The 17,050-nt window shown below is 42.2% G+C and overlaps 1 protein-coding gene across 9 annotated transcripts in view; it reads left to right on the top strand.

The window, feature by feature from the left end:
* Nucleotides 1-17,050, top strand: part of CEMIP2 (cell migration inducing hyaluronidase 2) — a 191,401-nt gene that overhangs the window by 8,104 nt on the left and 166,247 nt on the right. For all 9 annotated transcript variants that reach the window (XM_057305542.1, XM_057305541.1, XM_026519368.4 and 6 more), the window contains 3 exons: nucleotides 9,828-10,170; nucleotides 14,377-14,517; nucleotides 15,114-15,675. In XM_057305542.1, the coding sequence (XP_057161525.1) occupies nucleotides 9,840-10,170; nucleotides 14,377-14,517; nucleotides 15,114-15,675 (1,034 nt within the window). In that variant the 5' untranslated portion in view covers nucleotides 9,828-9,839. The remainder of the gene's footprint in view (nucleotides 1-9,827; nucleotides 10,171-14,376; nucleotides 14,518-15,113; nucleotides 15,676-17,050) is intronic.

The following is a 17,050-nucleotide window of genomic DNA, read 5'->3' as shown; positions in this document are numbered from 1 at the left end:
CTGTTGCCTTTTCTTTTTTTCCTACTTTCAATAATTTAACCAACGTTAACTTTCTTGGCTCTTTCTTCTTGAGAAGTATTTTCGGGCTTTGTCCCTGGCGCTCGGCAGAGAATGCAGCCCACAGGCGGGCTCTGCCCTTCGCTGTAACCTTAATTAAATCAGCCTCCCTCAGGTCAGACGCTGGCTTTGGTTCTTTCTTTCGAAGGCCAGCTGCAAGGCTGATGACACGCCTGCATCGGGCATTGTGTGCCTCTCTGGCAGCCATCCGTCACTGTCAGCAGGTTGGGAGCCTGTGTCCTCCCAGCCTGTGGGGAACAAGGGCGGAGGGGGATGGTCTAAGGAGCATTGGGAAGGAGGGGAGAAAGGAGGGCAGCTTTTCAATAGAGAGAATTAAGGAGAAAAAAGAAGCTGAGGAATAATAATTGGGAAAAGGAAATAGGAGTGAAGAGCAGAGGACTGGTAGGTAAAACGACCCACCCTCTCCTTTCTCCCGTTTTCCAAGTTGAAGATTGTTCTGCCTTCAATTTTGTTTATCCTTCAGTTCTTTCCTTCCACCCAAGGGTCTATCTACTTTGCTTTTTTGAAATTTATTTTTGACTGGGTCAGGAGTGTTCGAAATTCTTCATCGTCAGCCTTTCTCTCCTGTTGGTCTGTGGGTCTGTTTCCTTTTTACTTTTGCTTGTCTTTTGTTGCCCTTGGTAATGTTCTTCAGCCTTTTGCTCTGTCCGCCATCTTGGCTTTGGGGTCAAGCACTGCTTTTCAGGGAGATGCTTAACAGATTTGAAAAAGGCAGGATTAATGAGTATGTTTGGTGTCAGGAAAATCAGACATCTGTCTCCTGTCCCTTGCATAAATGAGAGGACTATAAGAATGAACTGAAAACATTTCTTAAAAGTCGCCTATATAACTTTAAGATGGGAAAGTGTTCACTTGGTTTACTTTGTGCACCAGATATCATGAATAAAGACTCTTTGTTCAGAGGAATCCATATTTAACAGGGGATTCCAACCTAATTTTCGAGGATATATCCACTTTAGTGAAATTGCAGCCGATTTGCTAATCTGAATTCCTTCACTGCAGACCCGTAAACTCAGCATTCATTTGTTCCTTGTTTTTTTCCACATAACCCAACTCTTAGTATTTTTAGTTAATTTTTGTTTTCCAGGGATTTATTATTTCCTGACTATGGTTTTCTGGCCAAGAGCTTAATAACAGTAGAGCTTAACAAAAAGTGAGTATCTCAGCAGGAAAAAAAACCCAATGTCTTCTGGCTTTAAATAATACTTATTCTGACTCAGATGCTTTGCGACAAAAAATAATTTTTAGTCAATTTAGTCTTTTTAGGAGATTATAGGTTTGAAAATTTCCTTGTCATTTCTCCCTATTATATTTTCACAGAGTTAGTATGTACTGGGAAAGTGGTTTCCTTCTGAGGCAAGAGGTACTGTGAACAATGATGCATGGGACTAGACTAGAAGTCTGGGTGTATTGGTGTTTATACGTAATAGTTGCTCAACTTTGGGGAGTATCATTCATCGTATGTGTCTAAATTGACCAAGTGGAAAAAGAAGGTAGGAGAATAAAAATGAAGATTTCTCAGCCTGTATCCTTTCCCTGCATAGGGAGAGGTTTTTAATGGAGGGTTGGTGCTTCCCCTCTGCCTCTTAACATTGGCCTGGGCACGATCAGCTTAGTAAAAGTAAACCAGAATGAATGTAAATAAACTAACCATGCCAAGTGTCGTATTTCTTGGAGACATGTCAGGCAACTGCAGGTGATAGTGACTCACCGTGGTTTGGAGAGTTGAAAAGAAGAGACAAAAGGCCTTCCTGTGCAAGGTAATGATGGAGAATAGGTTTGTCTGAGAGCACTGTTCTGTTTGGAGGTCTCAGGGCTTTGGATTCTTCAGGTGTGTGCTTGCACAAATCAAGCTGATCTCTGAATGGAACTGAACTTAATTTTCCTCCACCATCTGTCTGTTCTCTCCCAAAAAGCTATAAGTACAGACCTAGCATTTCTGTTGAATTCTGTTGCAAGGATTATTGTTTAAAAATTTATTTTATCCTATATGCTCTGGGAATAGGATATGCATTCAAAGATATTCCCCTAAACCATGTGTAGAAGGATGTTCCCCCAGAAACTTTTCAACCATTGTTTTTGTTTTTTTAAAGATTTTATTTATTTATTCAACAGAGACAGCCAGCGAGAGAGGGAACACAAGCAGGGGGAGTGGGAGAGGAAGAAGCAGGCTTCTAGCGGAGGAGCCTGATGTGGGGCTCGATCCCAGAACACTGGGATCACATCCTGAGCTGAAGGCAGACGCTTAACAACTAAGCCACCCAGGCGCCCCTCAACCACTGTTTTTGAAAAATCTTTATGATACGTATTTAAATACGTAATCTTCATGAAAATATTGATCGCACTTAAGTATTTATTTGACATTTTGAGAAACTAAAGGGCCAAAAAGTCGGTTTTTCTAAGCTTATTTCTTACAGAACAGCTTTATATGATTAAAGTGCTGAGCTCATTGTTAACCAACTATAGACATAATCTGAATCTACAACTACACCCTCCCCCAACACCCTATACTTGATTCCTTGATGTTATCTTTCTCCTAAAATTGGGAGATTGGAACTTGGAACCGTTCATTGGAAGTTCAAGGCCATTAGGAGCTGGTTAAAATTTTAATTAGGTCATAATTACTAATAATTACAAACATCTGTCATTTATTTTCAAGATAATTCACAAACACCTCTTGTTCCTGGCGTGCGTTACTTTTTGTTGTGACCGAGAGCATACCAGTGGGTGTGTGGTAAAGACCAACCAAGATCTTGATAAAAGGAAGTTTCCTCAGCCAGATTTTGGCCAGTTGTTCCGAAACTCGACTATAATTTGCAAAATCGACCTTTAGACTGGATACTGTTTCAAAAATTATGTGCTTGATCAAAGAAGAGTAAACTTGAGGTGATGCCAGCTTCTTGACTGTTCTGTAAGCCTGAATTTTCCATTCAAAAATAAGTTCGCATAGCAAGTGTAGGTAGGATTTAAAAGACTTTAAATGAGTTGAAAGTAGTGCATTTTCATTAGGTGTTCGATAGGATGGGGTCAGTACGCATGGCATGGCAGTGGGCTAGAAGAGCCCCTCTCCACTGGGTTGGAGAGGCTGCGTGGTTTGGGGGACTGAATATACAGCCTCAAGGGCAAGCGTCCTCAACCACTGTGTGAATAATAAGCATGTATAGTAGGCGGTTTGTCTTTGATGTTAGCATCTGGGCAGTAGAAAGAACGTGAAAACTCAGCCCTTTTAAAGAGCGCTTACTGGCTTTGAATTACCGCTGTGTCTGTATTGAGAAGATTTTCCCTTTGATCCCAACATTGTTTTCAAAGTAAGCTCTGTGCCCAATGTGGGGCTCGAACTCACGACCTGCTGATGAAGAGTTGCACACTCTACCGACTGAGCCAGCCAGGCGCCCCAGATGACAGCACTTATCGTCTGTCTGCATGATATGAAGTGGGGTGGAACACCTTCCTTTTTCCTATGTGCCTACTGCATTTCCTACTGTTTTGCTGCAAGTATTACAAAATATTGTGAAATGTTGAGCTTGTCTAGTTTGCCGCTTTTTATCTTTAGAATTCCTGTTTGCAGTTGGTAATAATATCTTTAGCCACCTGCTAGATTGCACGCTAGGATTGCATTTTGTAAAAATTAATGCTTTGGGTTTTTTGCTTGAAGTAGTAAATGTTCTTAGTTTTTCCCAAATCAGGGCAACAGATATAGGCAGATAAGACAAATTTCCCTGAGCCTCAAGGATGTTGAAGAAAGATTGAGTGGGAAATTCCAACCTGTGTGTGTGTGTGTGTGTGTGTGTGTGTGTGTGTGGTCTATAGAGGTAGGGTGTGATCTAAGTTCAACAAGCACCTAGTGAGGACCTACTGTGTGTTGTAAGGCCCTGTGAGAATACTGAGTTACGTAAGACTAGTCCCTGTACTCAAGAAGCTCATATTCAACTGCAGAGTTTGGATGGACAAGTCCACATGCGAACTGAAACATAAGGCAGAAAGCAAGATGATCCAACAAGAGTTTTATTTAAGAAATTTTTTTTTAGTAATCTCTACACTCAATGTGGGGCTTGAACTCATGACCCCAAGATCAAGAGTTAGAGGCTCTACCAACTGAGCCAGCCAGTACAGGAGCCCCCCAGTAAGAGTTTTAGATAGAGTGCAGGGAAGAACAGCCAAGGAACTTCTTGTAGAATCCTGAGATGACAGGGCTTCATGGATGGGATAGGATAGCATGGTGTTTGACAACTTTAAATGAGCATATCTCAGTTTTCTTAAAGTCATGCTCTTTTTTTATAGGCCCAAGAAACTCTCGCCAATCTGATCTCCTTTAACGTTATTGAAATTCCAAAATAAACTATTTTCTGTGATTACTCCTTTTCATTGAGTGCTCTCGCCAAATGCACAGACCCTTCCCATCTCGAGTTACTGTTTGAGGTTATACACTTTTTTAAAACAATATTTTATTTATTTATTTGACAGAGAGAGACAGCAAGAGAGGGAACACAAGCAAGGGAAGTATGAGAGGGAGAAGCTGGCTTCCCACCGAGCAGGCAGCCCGATGTGATGTGGGGCTCGATCCCAGGACCCTGGGATCATGACCTGAGCCGAAGGCAGCCGCTTAACGGCTGAGCCACCCAGGAGCCCCGAGATTATACACTCTTTTTATCCAACAGAAGAATTCTATTTAAAATAACAGCAAGCTTTAAAGGTGTTTTTTTTTTTTTGTGAGTTTTTTTTTAGACAAAAGTGGTAGGTTTTGAATGCTTTCCCTTTTTTAGCGTTTGCATTTATATCTTTCAAGTTGATATGGTTTCATATTCTTAGTAATTTCTTGTATTATGTACTTTAAATGTTTGCCTAAATTCCCTGGGAAGATCTTTAATGGCATGATATTTATTTATTTATATGATAGTATGAAGTATGACATATGATATTTTTTTACTTACTGTTTTACTTTTTAATTAATTAGTTGCTGCTAAGCCTTTCAGGTAAGCCTTTTTACCATCTGGTAAATACATATGAGATAATTCTTTCACATACCAAAATTATGCTTCAGAACCTTCATGGAGTGCATTTCCAAACTCAACACGAATGACTTGGTTTTCTCCCGTTTTGGATTATCTGTCTGTGTTTAGGGATTTAGCTTAGGCTGCAATAGCTGTTCAAATACATCATAAAATGCTAACATGTTCCTTCTGTAGAGTGCTGTGTTCTTACACTAGAAAGACAGCCCTCTTAAAAACGACATGTAATATGAGCAAATTATTAGTGTATTGAGTAAAAACACTGGTCTGTCATAAAAACTTTAAAATGACAGCTCATACTCACCTTGAAGTCTGGAAAGCCAGAGGGAACTCTTCATGCATTCTTCTGTTAGGTGCCTCTTTGTTCTCAGAACCCCAAACTCACACTAGCCCAGTGCTGTACATGTATTTTCTGTTTCCTGTGGTTTTCTTAATAGCATTTTCTTTTCTCTAGCTTCCTTTATTGTAAGAATACAGTGTATAATACATATAACATTTTATAAAGTGTGTGGTAACCAACCTTTATGTCATCCATAAGGCTTCTAGCCAATAGTAAGCCATTATTAGTTAAATTTTTGGAGAGTCAAAAGTTATACATGGATTTTTGACTGCTTGGGCAGGGGAGGCAGGGATCAGTGCCCCTAGCCACCCCCCAAATCAAGGGTCAACTGTATTTCCTTGGTCAGTTCCACTCTGCCTTCAAGCAAGTGATTAAAATTGAATTTAGGAATTTTTTTGGATGCTGCAAATCTTTTGTCTGTCCTCCCTGGTGCTTACCACGATTCTCTAGTGACCGCAGGAGCTCACAATTGAATGAGTGAAATGTCAGTTCTTCCTACAAATAATTTAAATCTATAACTAGCAATCATTATATTTTTAAGTAATTGATTCATAATACTGCTCCTAAACTCACAAATATCAAATGAAATTCTAAAGCAGTGTATTTGTATCTTGTATCTTTAAAAATCATGGTAAATTGAAAGAGAAATCTGCATAAAATGATTCTTTTAGTTGTAATGTTTTAAATGTTTATTTATTTATATAAGTAATGTCTACAGCCAACATGGGGCTTGAACTCACGACCCCGAGGTCAAGCATCACATGTTCTTCTGACTGAGCCAGCCAGACGTCCCTGGTTGTAGTTTTAAGGTAGTTTTCAACAGTGTGTTTACTTCTTAGGAAAAGAATGATTGTATTTGTTGCTTATGCATTTACACGTTTTCCAGTAAAGTGGAGCTTATGGGCTCCGAATATGAACATAAATATATTTAGTTTTGGGGCACCTGGGTGGCTCAGTTGGTAGAGCATGCAACTCTTGATCTCAGGGGTCATGAGTTCAAGCCCCATGTTGGGTGTGGAGTTTACTTAAAAAAAATAAAAATTAAAAAAATATATATATATATTTGGTTTTACAAAAGAATTATGGGCAAAACACAGCCACAGTTATTTTTCATTTATTGACCATTTTAGTTTGTGGCAGAGAGCATCTGAGTTTTCCATGTTAGGATATCATTTTGTCAATGTGAAGATACAAATTATTCCCAGTGGGTTGGTGGCTTCATTTAGCCTCTTACTGCCTGTTATTATATTGTGGGTACATCTGGAGACGCATCATCTCCCACAAAAGGGCCCTCCAGCCTGTTAAGTAATAACAACCTTTCTCACCCCGAAACAATGAAGTATCTGATGATTGCTGCCTCAAACAAAAGCTTCCCACTCCCTTTCAGAGCAGATTAGAGCCATGATTCCCCTCCCACCCTGGTGAGCCAGGCACTCAAGAATATCTAGTTTAGCCCTTTCTTTGTTAATAAAGGATCATAAAGGGGTCTTTGTTATACTCTCTCATTTGTTCCAGCAGGATGTCTCCATTATTTCGCTCTGCTGTTTGGCACATGCAGCAGTTTCTTCAATAGCACCTTGAATCGTGTTCTCTTCCCTTTGTCACGGAGCTTAAGCTTCTTCTAAATAATTACTTTTGTTCAGAAATCAAACCCCGCTAACCAAGTGTTTTTGACAGACACACTGACTCTGAGAATGTTCTTTGCCCCATGTAAAATCAGCATCAACTCCTGATTAGATTCCCTTTCTGTTCCCATTAATTTCCATGTCGTTTGGGCCCTGGGAATGCTTATTGATGGCTTTTCTAATGACCACATTTTGTGTTTCATGGATTTGCTGTGTTTTAGAGCAATTTGGGGGACCGTTATGATGCGGATCTTATTCATTGTTTTGGCAGAAGATGAGGGGATTAGTTACAACGGTACTGAATGAACAGGTGACTCTGAGATGCTCTAGTTATTAAGGAAGGGAAGTAATGGAAGTGGTTGAACATCGTGTTTCTGAAGCCACTGAACACATTTATCCATGGTCCTTGCAAAAAGAACTGATATAAGCATAGCATTTCTTTTTTTTTTTTTTTTTAAAGATTTTATTCATTCGACAGAGATAGAGACAGCCAGAGAGAGAGGGAACACAATCAGGGGGAGTGGGAGAGGAAGAAGCAGGCTCACAGCGGAAGAGCCTGATGTGGGGCTCGATCCCACAACGCTGGGATCACGCCCTGAGCCGAAGGCAGACGCTTAACCGCTGTGCCACCCAGGCGCCCCAAGCATAGCATTTCTTGCTTCCCTGCATTCTTTCTTTGACTCTGCAAAGTAACAGAATAGGGTTGCATTCATAACTTTACTCTTTCATTCAGAAACTTACAAGTGCTTACTATAAAGAATAAAAAGGGCCTGACCTTGTTTTATGTGTGTGTCAGCTTCTCTTGGGTAAGAATCATTTGTAGTGAACTTTTGCATGAGGAATTCGTAAAAATATTAATGTGCTGACTAATGAATATAATATTCATACTTAGCTCATTCTAGCTTGCAAATCAGAAAACTGATTTCTTTGACATTATTGCCTCATTTGCTTTGAAACACACATTAGTATAATGGTTAGTATATGGTTAGTATAATGGTTAAGAGCCTGAACTCTAGCGCCCTGGGTTTGAATCCTGGCTTCCCCATATACTAGCTAATGAACCTTTCTAGGCCTCAGTTTTTCTCATGTGTAAAATGGGGACCATGGGAGCTACTGAGATTTGTTGTATAAAATGTATTAGATGACTAATACACGTGAGAGGTTTAGAACAGTGCCTGGCAATAAGGACTCTGAGTTAGATTTTTAAAAAAAACTATTCTAACTATAATATTTGAATGCCTATTTTTAAACAAAATTTGAGGATTTAAGGAGATTGTTAAAAAACAGCATTCAGTTGAGTGAGTTGGAAGATCTAATTGGCTTTACTTAATGATCCATGAATCAGGCAGCATCTCACGTTAGCAGATAGAAAAGGGCTCCAAGGAGCTGTGCAAAATGAAAGGCTTTTTTAGGCAGAGGGGGCAGAAAAAGAAGTTTCTAGCAAAGAGTGGATTGTTTCAGGCGAGGTCACTTTCCTTTGGGGAAGGCAGGGGTCTGTCAGGCAGATTATTTTACTAGTGCTTACCAGGTAATTCCAGACTGGTTAAAGGTTACATTCCTGAGAGAGCCTGAGACCTCATTTAGGTTAAGTGTTAAGTCTCAGTTTGGTGACGTGGCCTTAGCACATTTTGGGCCTGTGGTCTCTTTTTCAACCAGAGAATGTAGACTTTAGGTTTTCTCACTAAATGAATTCATAATCTATGAATTAGTCCATAGTTAAAGGATAACACAGGTACAAATGCTTAAGTTGCTTCACTGAAAGATAAATCTAGTGGGGAAATCGAACACCTCGACATAACAGCTTGTCTATTGGAACAAGCCAACGTGGGGTCCTCGTAGGATGCATGGACTTTAACTTCAGTTTGAAGAGCTTAGAGTCATGATTCGCAAAAAGTGTGACCACTTCCTTCAGTGTCCCACCAGGTATGTGTTAAAGATGTAAAATCCGTGGCCCTCTTTGCACCAGTGGGGCTGGAATCCCTGGCGTAGAGAGCCCAGGAATCTACATTTTTAACAAATACCCTGGTGATTCTTAGGCACAATGAAAATTGAGAACAGTTGCGTTAGGAGAGTGGCTCTCAGCCAAGATGCTTGTTAGAATTACTTGGTGGCGGGGTCGGGGGAGCATTTAAAAGATGGAGATGCTTGGATCCTGACTTCATTGTTCGGGGTGTGGCATGGGGCACTCCTGTTAGCGGGTGATTCAGAGGTGTAGCCAGGGTCATTGACATTAGAAGACAGTTAGTGATTTTATCAGAGGTGTGCACTGACTCGGTATTTTCAGAGTCATTACAGTGGTTACCAGGGACTAGGGGGAGGGAGGAATGGGGAATTCTTGCCAGATGGCTACAGAGTTTCTGTTTGGGATGATGAAAATGTCCTGGAGATGGGTGGTGGTGACGACTGTGCAAAATCATGAAGGTACTGAATGCCACGGGACTGTGCGCTTTAAAAATGGTTAAAGTGGTGAGTTTTCTGCTATGTGATTTGATCACAATAAAACCACTTCACAAAGCCATTACAGGGGTGCCTGGGGAGCTCAGTCGGTTGGGCGGCCAGCTCTTGGTTTCGGGTCAGGTCATAATCTCAGGGTCCTGGAATCGAGCCCCATGTCAGGCTCTGCTCTCAGCAGGGAGTCTGCTTGAAGATTCTCTCCCTCTCCCTCCGTCCCTCCCCCTGCTAGCTCGTCTGTGCGCTCTCTCAAATAAATAAATCTTAAAAAAAAAGCATTATAACTCTCAGTGTTTCTGAACCTTGATTTTTTTCTTTTCGCAGTGACAGTGTATCATGCATGCCACTGATTCCAGGGGACACTCCCCTGCTTTCCTTCAGCCTCAGAATGGAAACAGCCATCGCTCATCCGGCTATGTTCCAGGGAAGGTTGTGCCCCTGCGGCCCCCTCCTCCTCCAAAGAGCCAAGCTTCAGCCAAATTGACCTCCATCAGACAGGAAGCCCGGGCCACCTTTGCTTTCTCGCCTGAAGAGCAGCAAGCCCAGAGAGAAAGCCGAAAGCAGAAGCGGCACAAAAATACTTTCATTTGCTTTGCTATCACTAGTTTCTCATTTTTTGTTGCACTCGCGGTCATTTTAGGGATCTCCTCAAAATACGCTCCAGATGGTAAGTGGCGCCTGTATGCACGTGTGGGCATGCACGCGTACAAAGCACATGGTCTAGGAGAAGGAGGGAAGGAAATAGTAGAATGGAACTAAAAAGGAAAACTTGTGTTAACTTGGCTCTAGCTAATTCATATATAATTAGAGAATAGGAGGCATAACTGCTTATTAAAGCAATTGTTAAAGGAATCCAGTGGAAATGATATAATCGAAGGATTGCTCTTCTTTCCACTTTGCTGCTTTGTCCCAGCTCTCAAGATGCTCTTGGAGCATTTCCTTTCAAAATGTTCATTTTAAGAGTCTACTGAATTCTTGTGGTAGCACAATTTTATCCTGGTAGATATGGTTTTCTGAGTGCCAACGTTTTTAGTGATAAAAGTTACTGAATTATAGGGGCACCTGGCTGGCTCAGGCCGTAGAGTGTATGTGACTTGATTTCATGATTGTGAGTTCGAGCCCCATGTTGGGTGTGGAGCCTACTTAAAATGAAAAGTGAAAAAATAATATATCTTAAAAAAATTACTAAATGTAGTGATAAAACTACATTTGATTTTTTTTTTGTAAAAATGAGTGAAAATACTAAGATTTGTGTTCTGTGGCTTGAAACTGACTGGGAGACTGAATTCTAAAAGAGAAGCTTCAAGTACTTTTGAGGAACAGTGTATATTCTCGAAGGAAAATATCCATTAGGAGCTTTAAGATCTGATACATTTCTCTAAAAATCACTCATTCCTTCATAGTTAAATATCATGTGGGCAGGTTTTCATTTCTGAAATGGCCTTTGCTTTTCAGATGGGTAATGGATCAATACTTAAAATGGTTTTGAAGAAATTCATTGTCAGTCAGCCTTAATCTAGTATCAACAAAGAATGGCCTCATGATAGAGTCCCATCCACCAGTCTGAAAACCCGAGGGCTCAGGGCTGTTGGAGGAGAAGTGGACCATAACACCCTGGGTTGGGCATCATTTTTGTCTGCAATTTTTTTTCCTTTCCTCTCTACGGCAGATTTTTGTCCAATTAGATGCCTCCTTAAATGGATAGAACATCTGAGAAGCATGTTATCCTTTGTAGGACTTACAGATACTATTTTATTTCGTTTCCATGGGTGCTTTAGGGGTTTTTATAGACTTTGAAGTTCTGGGGGAGATTGTGTCAGTGCTTCTAAGAGAACAGACCTGAAGTAAGAGAGATGTTCATATCAACGTCTTCGTTGACCAGGCCAGTAGACCACAGAAGGAATTGGTCACGTTGCTTTCTATTGGCTCTTCACACTGACTTCCTATCCCCTTTTCTCCCGCAAAATAACGAAGTTCACTGCAGTTGGTTCATTCTTCCCAAGTAATCTGCAGTAAAGAGATGTCAGATCTGGGGGGAGGATCAAAGCTGAAATCTGTGGCTTTAATTGATGTTTTCATTTTCCGTCTAAGACAGTGAATCACTGATGTGGTTCCTTTGAATCAACATTCTTTAGTTTCACATTTTGGCAGTTTAAGTGTAGAACTTCATTGGAAATATGTTGTATGCTGACATCCTTCAGGGTCAGCCTCACTGTGGTTATTGCTGTTACATAATCTTGATAATGAACCCGCAGCCTAGCCGTGGGCAGCCGGGAAGGCAGGGCTGCGGATCTGCTCGTCAGTGCTTTCTGCAGACCATGTATTTTCTCATTAAGTGTACTTTACTGGGAAGAAATAGAGTTTTTGGCGATGGTTCCTAGGGAAGCATGCTGTCCTGGGAAATAATTAAAAACAAGAGGAATTGGGGCACCTGGGTGGCTAGTCAATTAAGCGTCCGACTCTTGATTTTGGCTCAGGTCACGATCTCAGTGTTGTGAGATCGAGCCCTGCGTGGGGCTCTACACTGGGCATGGAGCTTGCTGAAGAGTCTCTGTCTTCCTCTCTAAAAAAACAAAACAGCAACAACAAAACAAAAACCAAGCGAAATTATATAACCATTCGGTAGGCACTACATGTCAAAAGACTGGATTTCCTTCTCAGTAGCTGGGCATATAGTGCTTGTTATATGGGGCATCCATTTGCTTGTGATATAACATCGTGGAGAATTCCTGCTCGCTGTTTTATGGAAAGAGAGGGAGGTTGAAGAGAAGCTGAAGAAATCCTTAGTATTAAGTCAGAACACATTCAAGAGATTTCTTTTTTTTTAAAATATATATATATATATATATATTTTTTTTTTTAAAGATTTTATTTATTTATTTGACAGAGACAGCCAGCGAGAGAGGAAACACAGCAGGGGGAGTGGGAGAGGAAGAAGCAGGCTCCCAGCAGAAGAGCCTGACGTGGGGCTCGATCCTACAACACCGGGATCACGCCCTGAGCTGAAGGCAGATGCTTAACGACTGAGCCACCCAGGCGCCCCTCAAGAGATTTCTTGTTTCTTCAATGGAAAGAAACATTTAAGGATTATTTCTAGTCTAATAGTGATGATCACTGACTTATCTGAATTACGTATCGGTGATTATGAAACTGCTTTGAGAAAAATTCTATGAGATAATTGCCAAGGACTTAACCAGTGAGGCTGATTTGAACTGCAGTAGTTACCATCACCTCAAAGAGAAAGTACGAGCCTAGGGCAACATGAGTGCTTAGAAGTGAGACGTTGGCATTAAGGGTTATGCAATTCAAAATGAGGAATCAGAATTTTCTTTCTATAAAAATTAATATCTTTGTGCTGCACTCAGCCTCTCCACTTTCCCTCCTGTGATTTCCCAACATGTACCTCCTACCTTCATATGATTCCCAAGCACACCTTGCCTATCCCTGCCTGGGCTGAGTTTCATCATGGGCTGCCCCTTGCTCTTCTAACTGAGCAAACAACAGACTTAGATAGCGAGGGGAACTTGCATCTCTCACCTTCATGCTCTTCTTCTTCTTTTTTTTTTTTTTTTGGAGAGGGGGCTGGGAGAAGGGCAGAGGGAGAGGGAGAGAGAGAATCTTAAGCAAGCTCTATGTCCAGCACGGAGCTCGACACAGGGCTTGATCTCATGACCCTGAGATTATGACCCGAGGCGAAATCAAGAGTCAGACACTTAAGCTACTGAGCCATCCAGGCGCCCCCATGCTCTTATTTAAGTACTATCTACCCTTTGAAGGGCCAGGTCTCGTGTCCTTCGGCTCTGTCGAAACTGCCTAGGTGCTCCAGCCTACCCTTCCTTTCTCTGAGCTCATTTGCGCATCACGCAACTACCACATTGTTCAGTGTTTCATTATTTCCTATCTGGTGGCTTTTCTCACAAGCTCTGCAGACTGTGAGTTCATTCTATGCTTTATAAATTTTATAGTATCTAGGACAAAATGAGCAAATGGATCCTCCATAAATACTTGGTCATGAGTTGATCAAAACCAGTGTCATTCCTGTCCCTTGCCCCCTAAATTCTAGCAGGTCTCATGCATTACATAGCTGTAGCAATGCAGAATACCTTCATGTTTCCTTCATCACCTACTCAAGGGGCAAATCCTAATTCTAGTAAAGGAATACCACACGTCCAGTAAACCTCATTTCTTAAGGGGGAACTTGCATATCTCTCAACTTGCTGAGTAATCTTGGATTTGGCTTCCCTGATCTGTAGTTTCCTCATCTCTGAAAAATGAGAAGTCATGCCTTTGGCCGTTTGCATCTTGCAGTTTCACTGGGAAAGCGTGCGTATCTGCACATAGCTGACATTTATCAGCTGCCGTCTGTGGAGTGATAGAGGTGCTTCTGTCGCCTACTTTATGATTCACATGCACAGGAAGGAACCTGGGAAGAGCTGACATACCTATTACTCAGCAGTTCCCATTTTTAATTTACTAGTATGTTGCGAATATATTTTTTTTTCTAAAACCTCTTCCTAGTGTGGGTCCAAAGACAGTTCACAGTTTTGCCTCTTGCTGTTAATTTATTTTCAGAGTAGATGATGCAGGGGGACTCCGTGTTTATCTCGTGGAGTTTGATCTGAACTAGGTGGTAGCAACTTAGTTTTGTAGAGCAAACTTTTTTATGCATTGAAGTAAAGTATTGGACATATCTGCTGTGTGGAATGGGATGGGATTTCCATCCTTAGGGCAGGAACTTAAAACAGGTCTGCCCATCACTTGCAGATTGCTGTAAATGATTATAGTACTTGGCTCTGGCTAAAGGCATTCTTGCATTTTGTTGCATTGATGGGATACCGATGTTGCTTTTTTTTTTTTTTTTTTTTTTTTATAGAGAATTGCCCAGATCAAAACCCACGTCTCAGGAACTGGGATCCAGGACAAGATTCTGCGAAGCAAGTTGTTATCAAGGAGGGAGATATGTTCCGTCTGACCTCAGATGCCACGGTGAATTCTATAGTCATTCAGGATGGAGGTAAGGAATGGTCCCTGCCTATGGGAGCTGCAAGGCTGCTTGTTCCTATGGGGGGAGCATTTGATGGTCTTTAAGTAGAAAACTATTCTTAGCCTTTAGAATGCGGTGTCGGTCCATCCATGGGGCATGAGGAGTTCCTAAGGTAGAACCATAGAATTCAAGAGCTAAAAGGCCCTTAGAAATCATTCAAGTCAAGACCTCTGAGTGATAGGGAAGGAAACAGTTCCAGAAGCTGATCTCTCATAGCTAAATCTTTGTTATAGCCACAGAGAGTGATGAGAGAATTAACATGGGTTAACATGTAAAAATGATTTGTAGGCTCTTAGATATTTTTCTAAAAATAATTTAGTCCTAAAATGAACGGATTGAAATTCATGCCCCGGGGCATTTCTAGCATGTTGAGACATGAACTGTCCATTTCTACCTTTACTATTTTGAAAACAGGCTTAATTTTCTAAGCAGACTCCTAATAATTTTCCCCCCAGTTCATTGCAGAAGAGTCTTTTCTTCCCCACCCCCACTAAGGTAAACTCTATTTCTTTATATCCCAGAGAGATGTTTCAGAAGGTGGCTGATACTAGTGTTGTTCCTTGCAGGATTGCTTGTATTTGGGGATGATAAAGATGGATCCAGAAATATTACTTTGAGGACTCGTTACATCCTGATCAAGGATGGTGGGGCGCTTCATATTGGAGCAGAAAAATGCCGCTATAAATCCAAAGCGACAATTGCCTTGTATGGCAAGTCAGATGAAGGTGAAAGTATGCCAACATTTGGCAAAAAATTTATTGGTGTGGAAGCTGGCGGGACACTGGAGATACACGGGGCACAGAAGGTCTCATGGACGTTGTTGGCGAGAACTCTGCATTCCTCGGGCTTGACCTTTGGGTCCTATGCCTTTGAAAAGGACTTTTCTAGGGGCCTCAACGTGAGAATCATTGACCAAGACACGGCCAAAATTTTGGAGAGTGCCAGGTTTGATACCCACGAATACCACAATGAGAGTAGACGGCTGCAGGAGTTTCTGAGAATACAGGATCCAGGCCGGATTGTTGCCATAGCCGTTGGAGACTCGGCAGCCAAGAGCCTCTTACAAGGAACCATACAAATGATCCAGGACCGGTTGGGAAGTAAGCTGATCCAAGGCCTGGGCTACAGGTGGGCTGACCTTTTACCTTACTTCCCAGCTACGTGTTGGAGTCTGTGTCTGTGTGACAGGAGAAGGGCCTGCAGAAGGGGACAGAACGCACCATAGCCTGGCTTCGGGGTGTCAGAATGGCCACTCTTGCCTTGAAACATGGGACGGGGGTGGGGGAGCAGGATGCTGGTTACAAAACGCTCTTGACTTGGCTCCGGTTTATGAAGCACTTTGGGAACCGGAGCGTCAGGCTTTGGAAAGTGAAGAAGAGAGATGTGCGGCTGGGAAACAGCCAGGCTGCTCCAGGGCAGTTTACTTCCCTCTTTCATTACCTTGGGCAGACCGTTTGAAACCCAGGCTACTTGATTCTGCACGCGGAGGTGTCAAAGTTGTCTAAAAAAACTGAGGGAGGGGCGCTGCCCCTTTCTTTTCCTTTTTTGGAGTCCTCTGCGTGCTGATTTGCATCTGCGTGTCTGATTGGTGCAGGTCTGAAAGCGAGCAGCTGCAGGGCTCGGAAGTTCGCGCGCACAGTAGGAGTCACTGCTGCTGCCCGGCGCGCCCGGCCCTCCTACGCTTGCTCACCAGGCTTTCCTCCTGCAGCCCTGAGGCTGGGGGAAGTAGCTGGCTGCACAAGTCATTCAGAAAAGAGAAGTTTCATTCTGCTGACTGTTCTTCCTAAAGCCAGGGAATGTCTGCTGTGAAAGGAAGAAGGTGTTAAAACTCACATGTTGAGAGGGTCTAGTTATTTTTTCCTTAGTTGGTGGATGGATCTAGTTATTATTTTCCTTCGATAGGTTGTTGGGATGGAAGGGTACCTGTGGAAATTCTAGAGAAAGTTAAGAAGACAAAGTTAATGAAGAAGAGTGTCAGGAATGTTCTTGAAATGCCTTTTCTTCACCCCGGGGATATCGAGGAGGTGTTGAGGGCTGGGTACCCCTAGGTGCTGAGATGACAGAACACGACCTCAGAGCCCTTGTTTAATCCAGTGAATAAACACTCCTAAGGAGGAGCGTACAGTGAGACCCTTGCTTCCAGGCTGGGATGGGAGTGCAAATAGAGGGAGCCCCCAAATTGGCCTGGGCCGTCTGTGGAGGCTTCCCAAAGGAGAGAAACCTGAGGGCACTTCAGGAGCATGCTCTGTAGGCAGTTGGAGAGGGAGGGCTTTCCAGATAGGGAATAGCAGGTGCCAGACCTCGGAGGTGCGTTCCTGAAAAATGAGGATTAAATAGAATAACCCACGCAGAAAAGTGCTAAAAACAAGAATGCAGGGTTTAATGACTTATCACAACGTGACACCTGGATAGCCACCATCCAGGTCAAGACAGAGATCATTGCCAGTGGCCCGAAAGCTCCTGTGCTGTCCCCTCTGTTTCACTGATCACTCCTTCTGCTCAC

This window comes from Ursus arctos, unplaced genomic scaffold, assembly GCF_023065955.2.
Source record: "Ursus arctos isolate Adak ecotype North America unplaced genomic scaffold, UrsArc2.0 scaffold_33, whole genome shotgun sequence".
NCBI classification, from domain to species: domain Eukaryota; kingdom Metazoa; phylum Chordata; class Mammalia; order Carnivora; family Ursidae; genus Ursus; species Ursus arctos.
The sequence above is the reverse complement of the archived record's forward strand: the minus strand, read 5'-3'. Positions and strand labels throughout refer to the sequence as shown.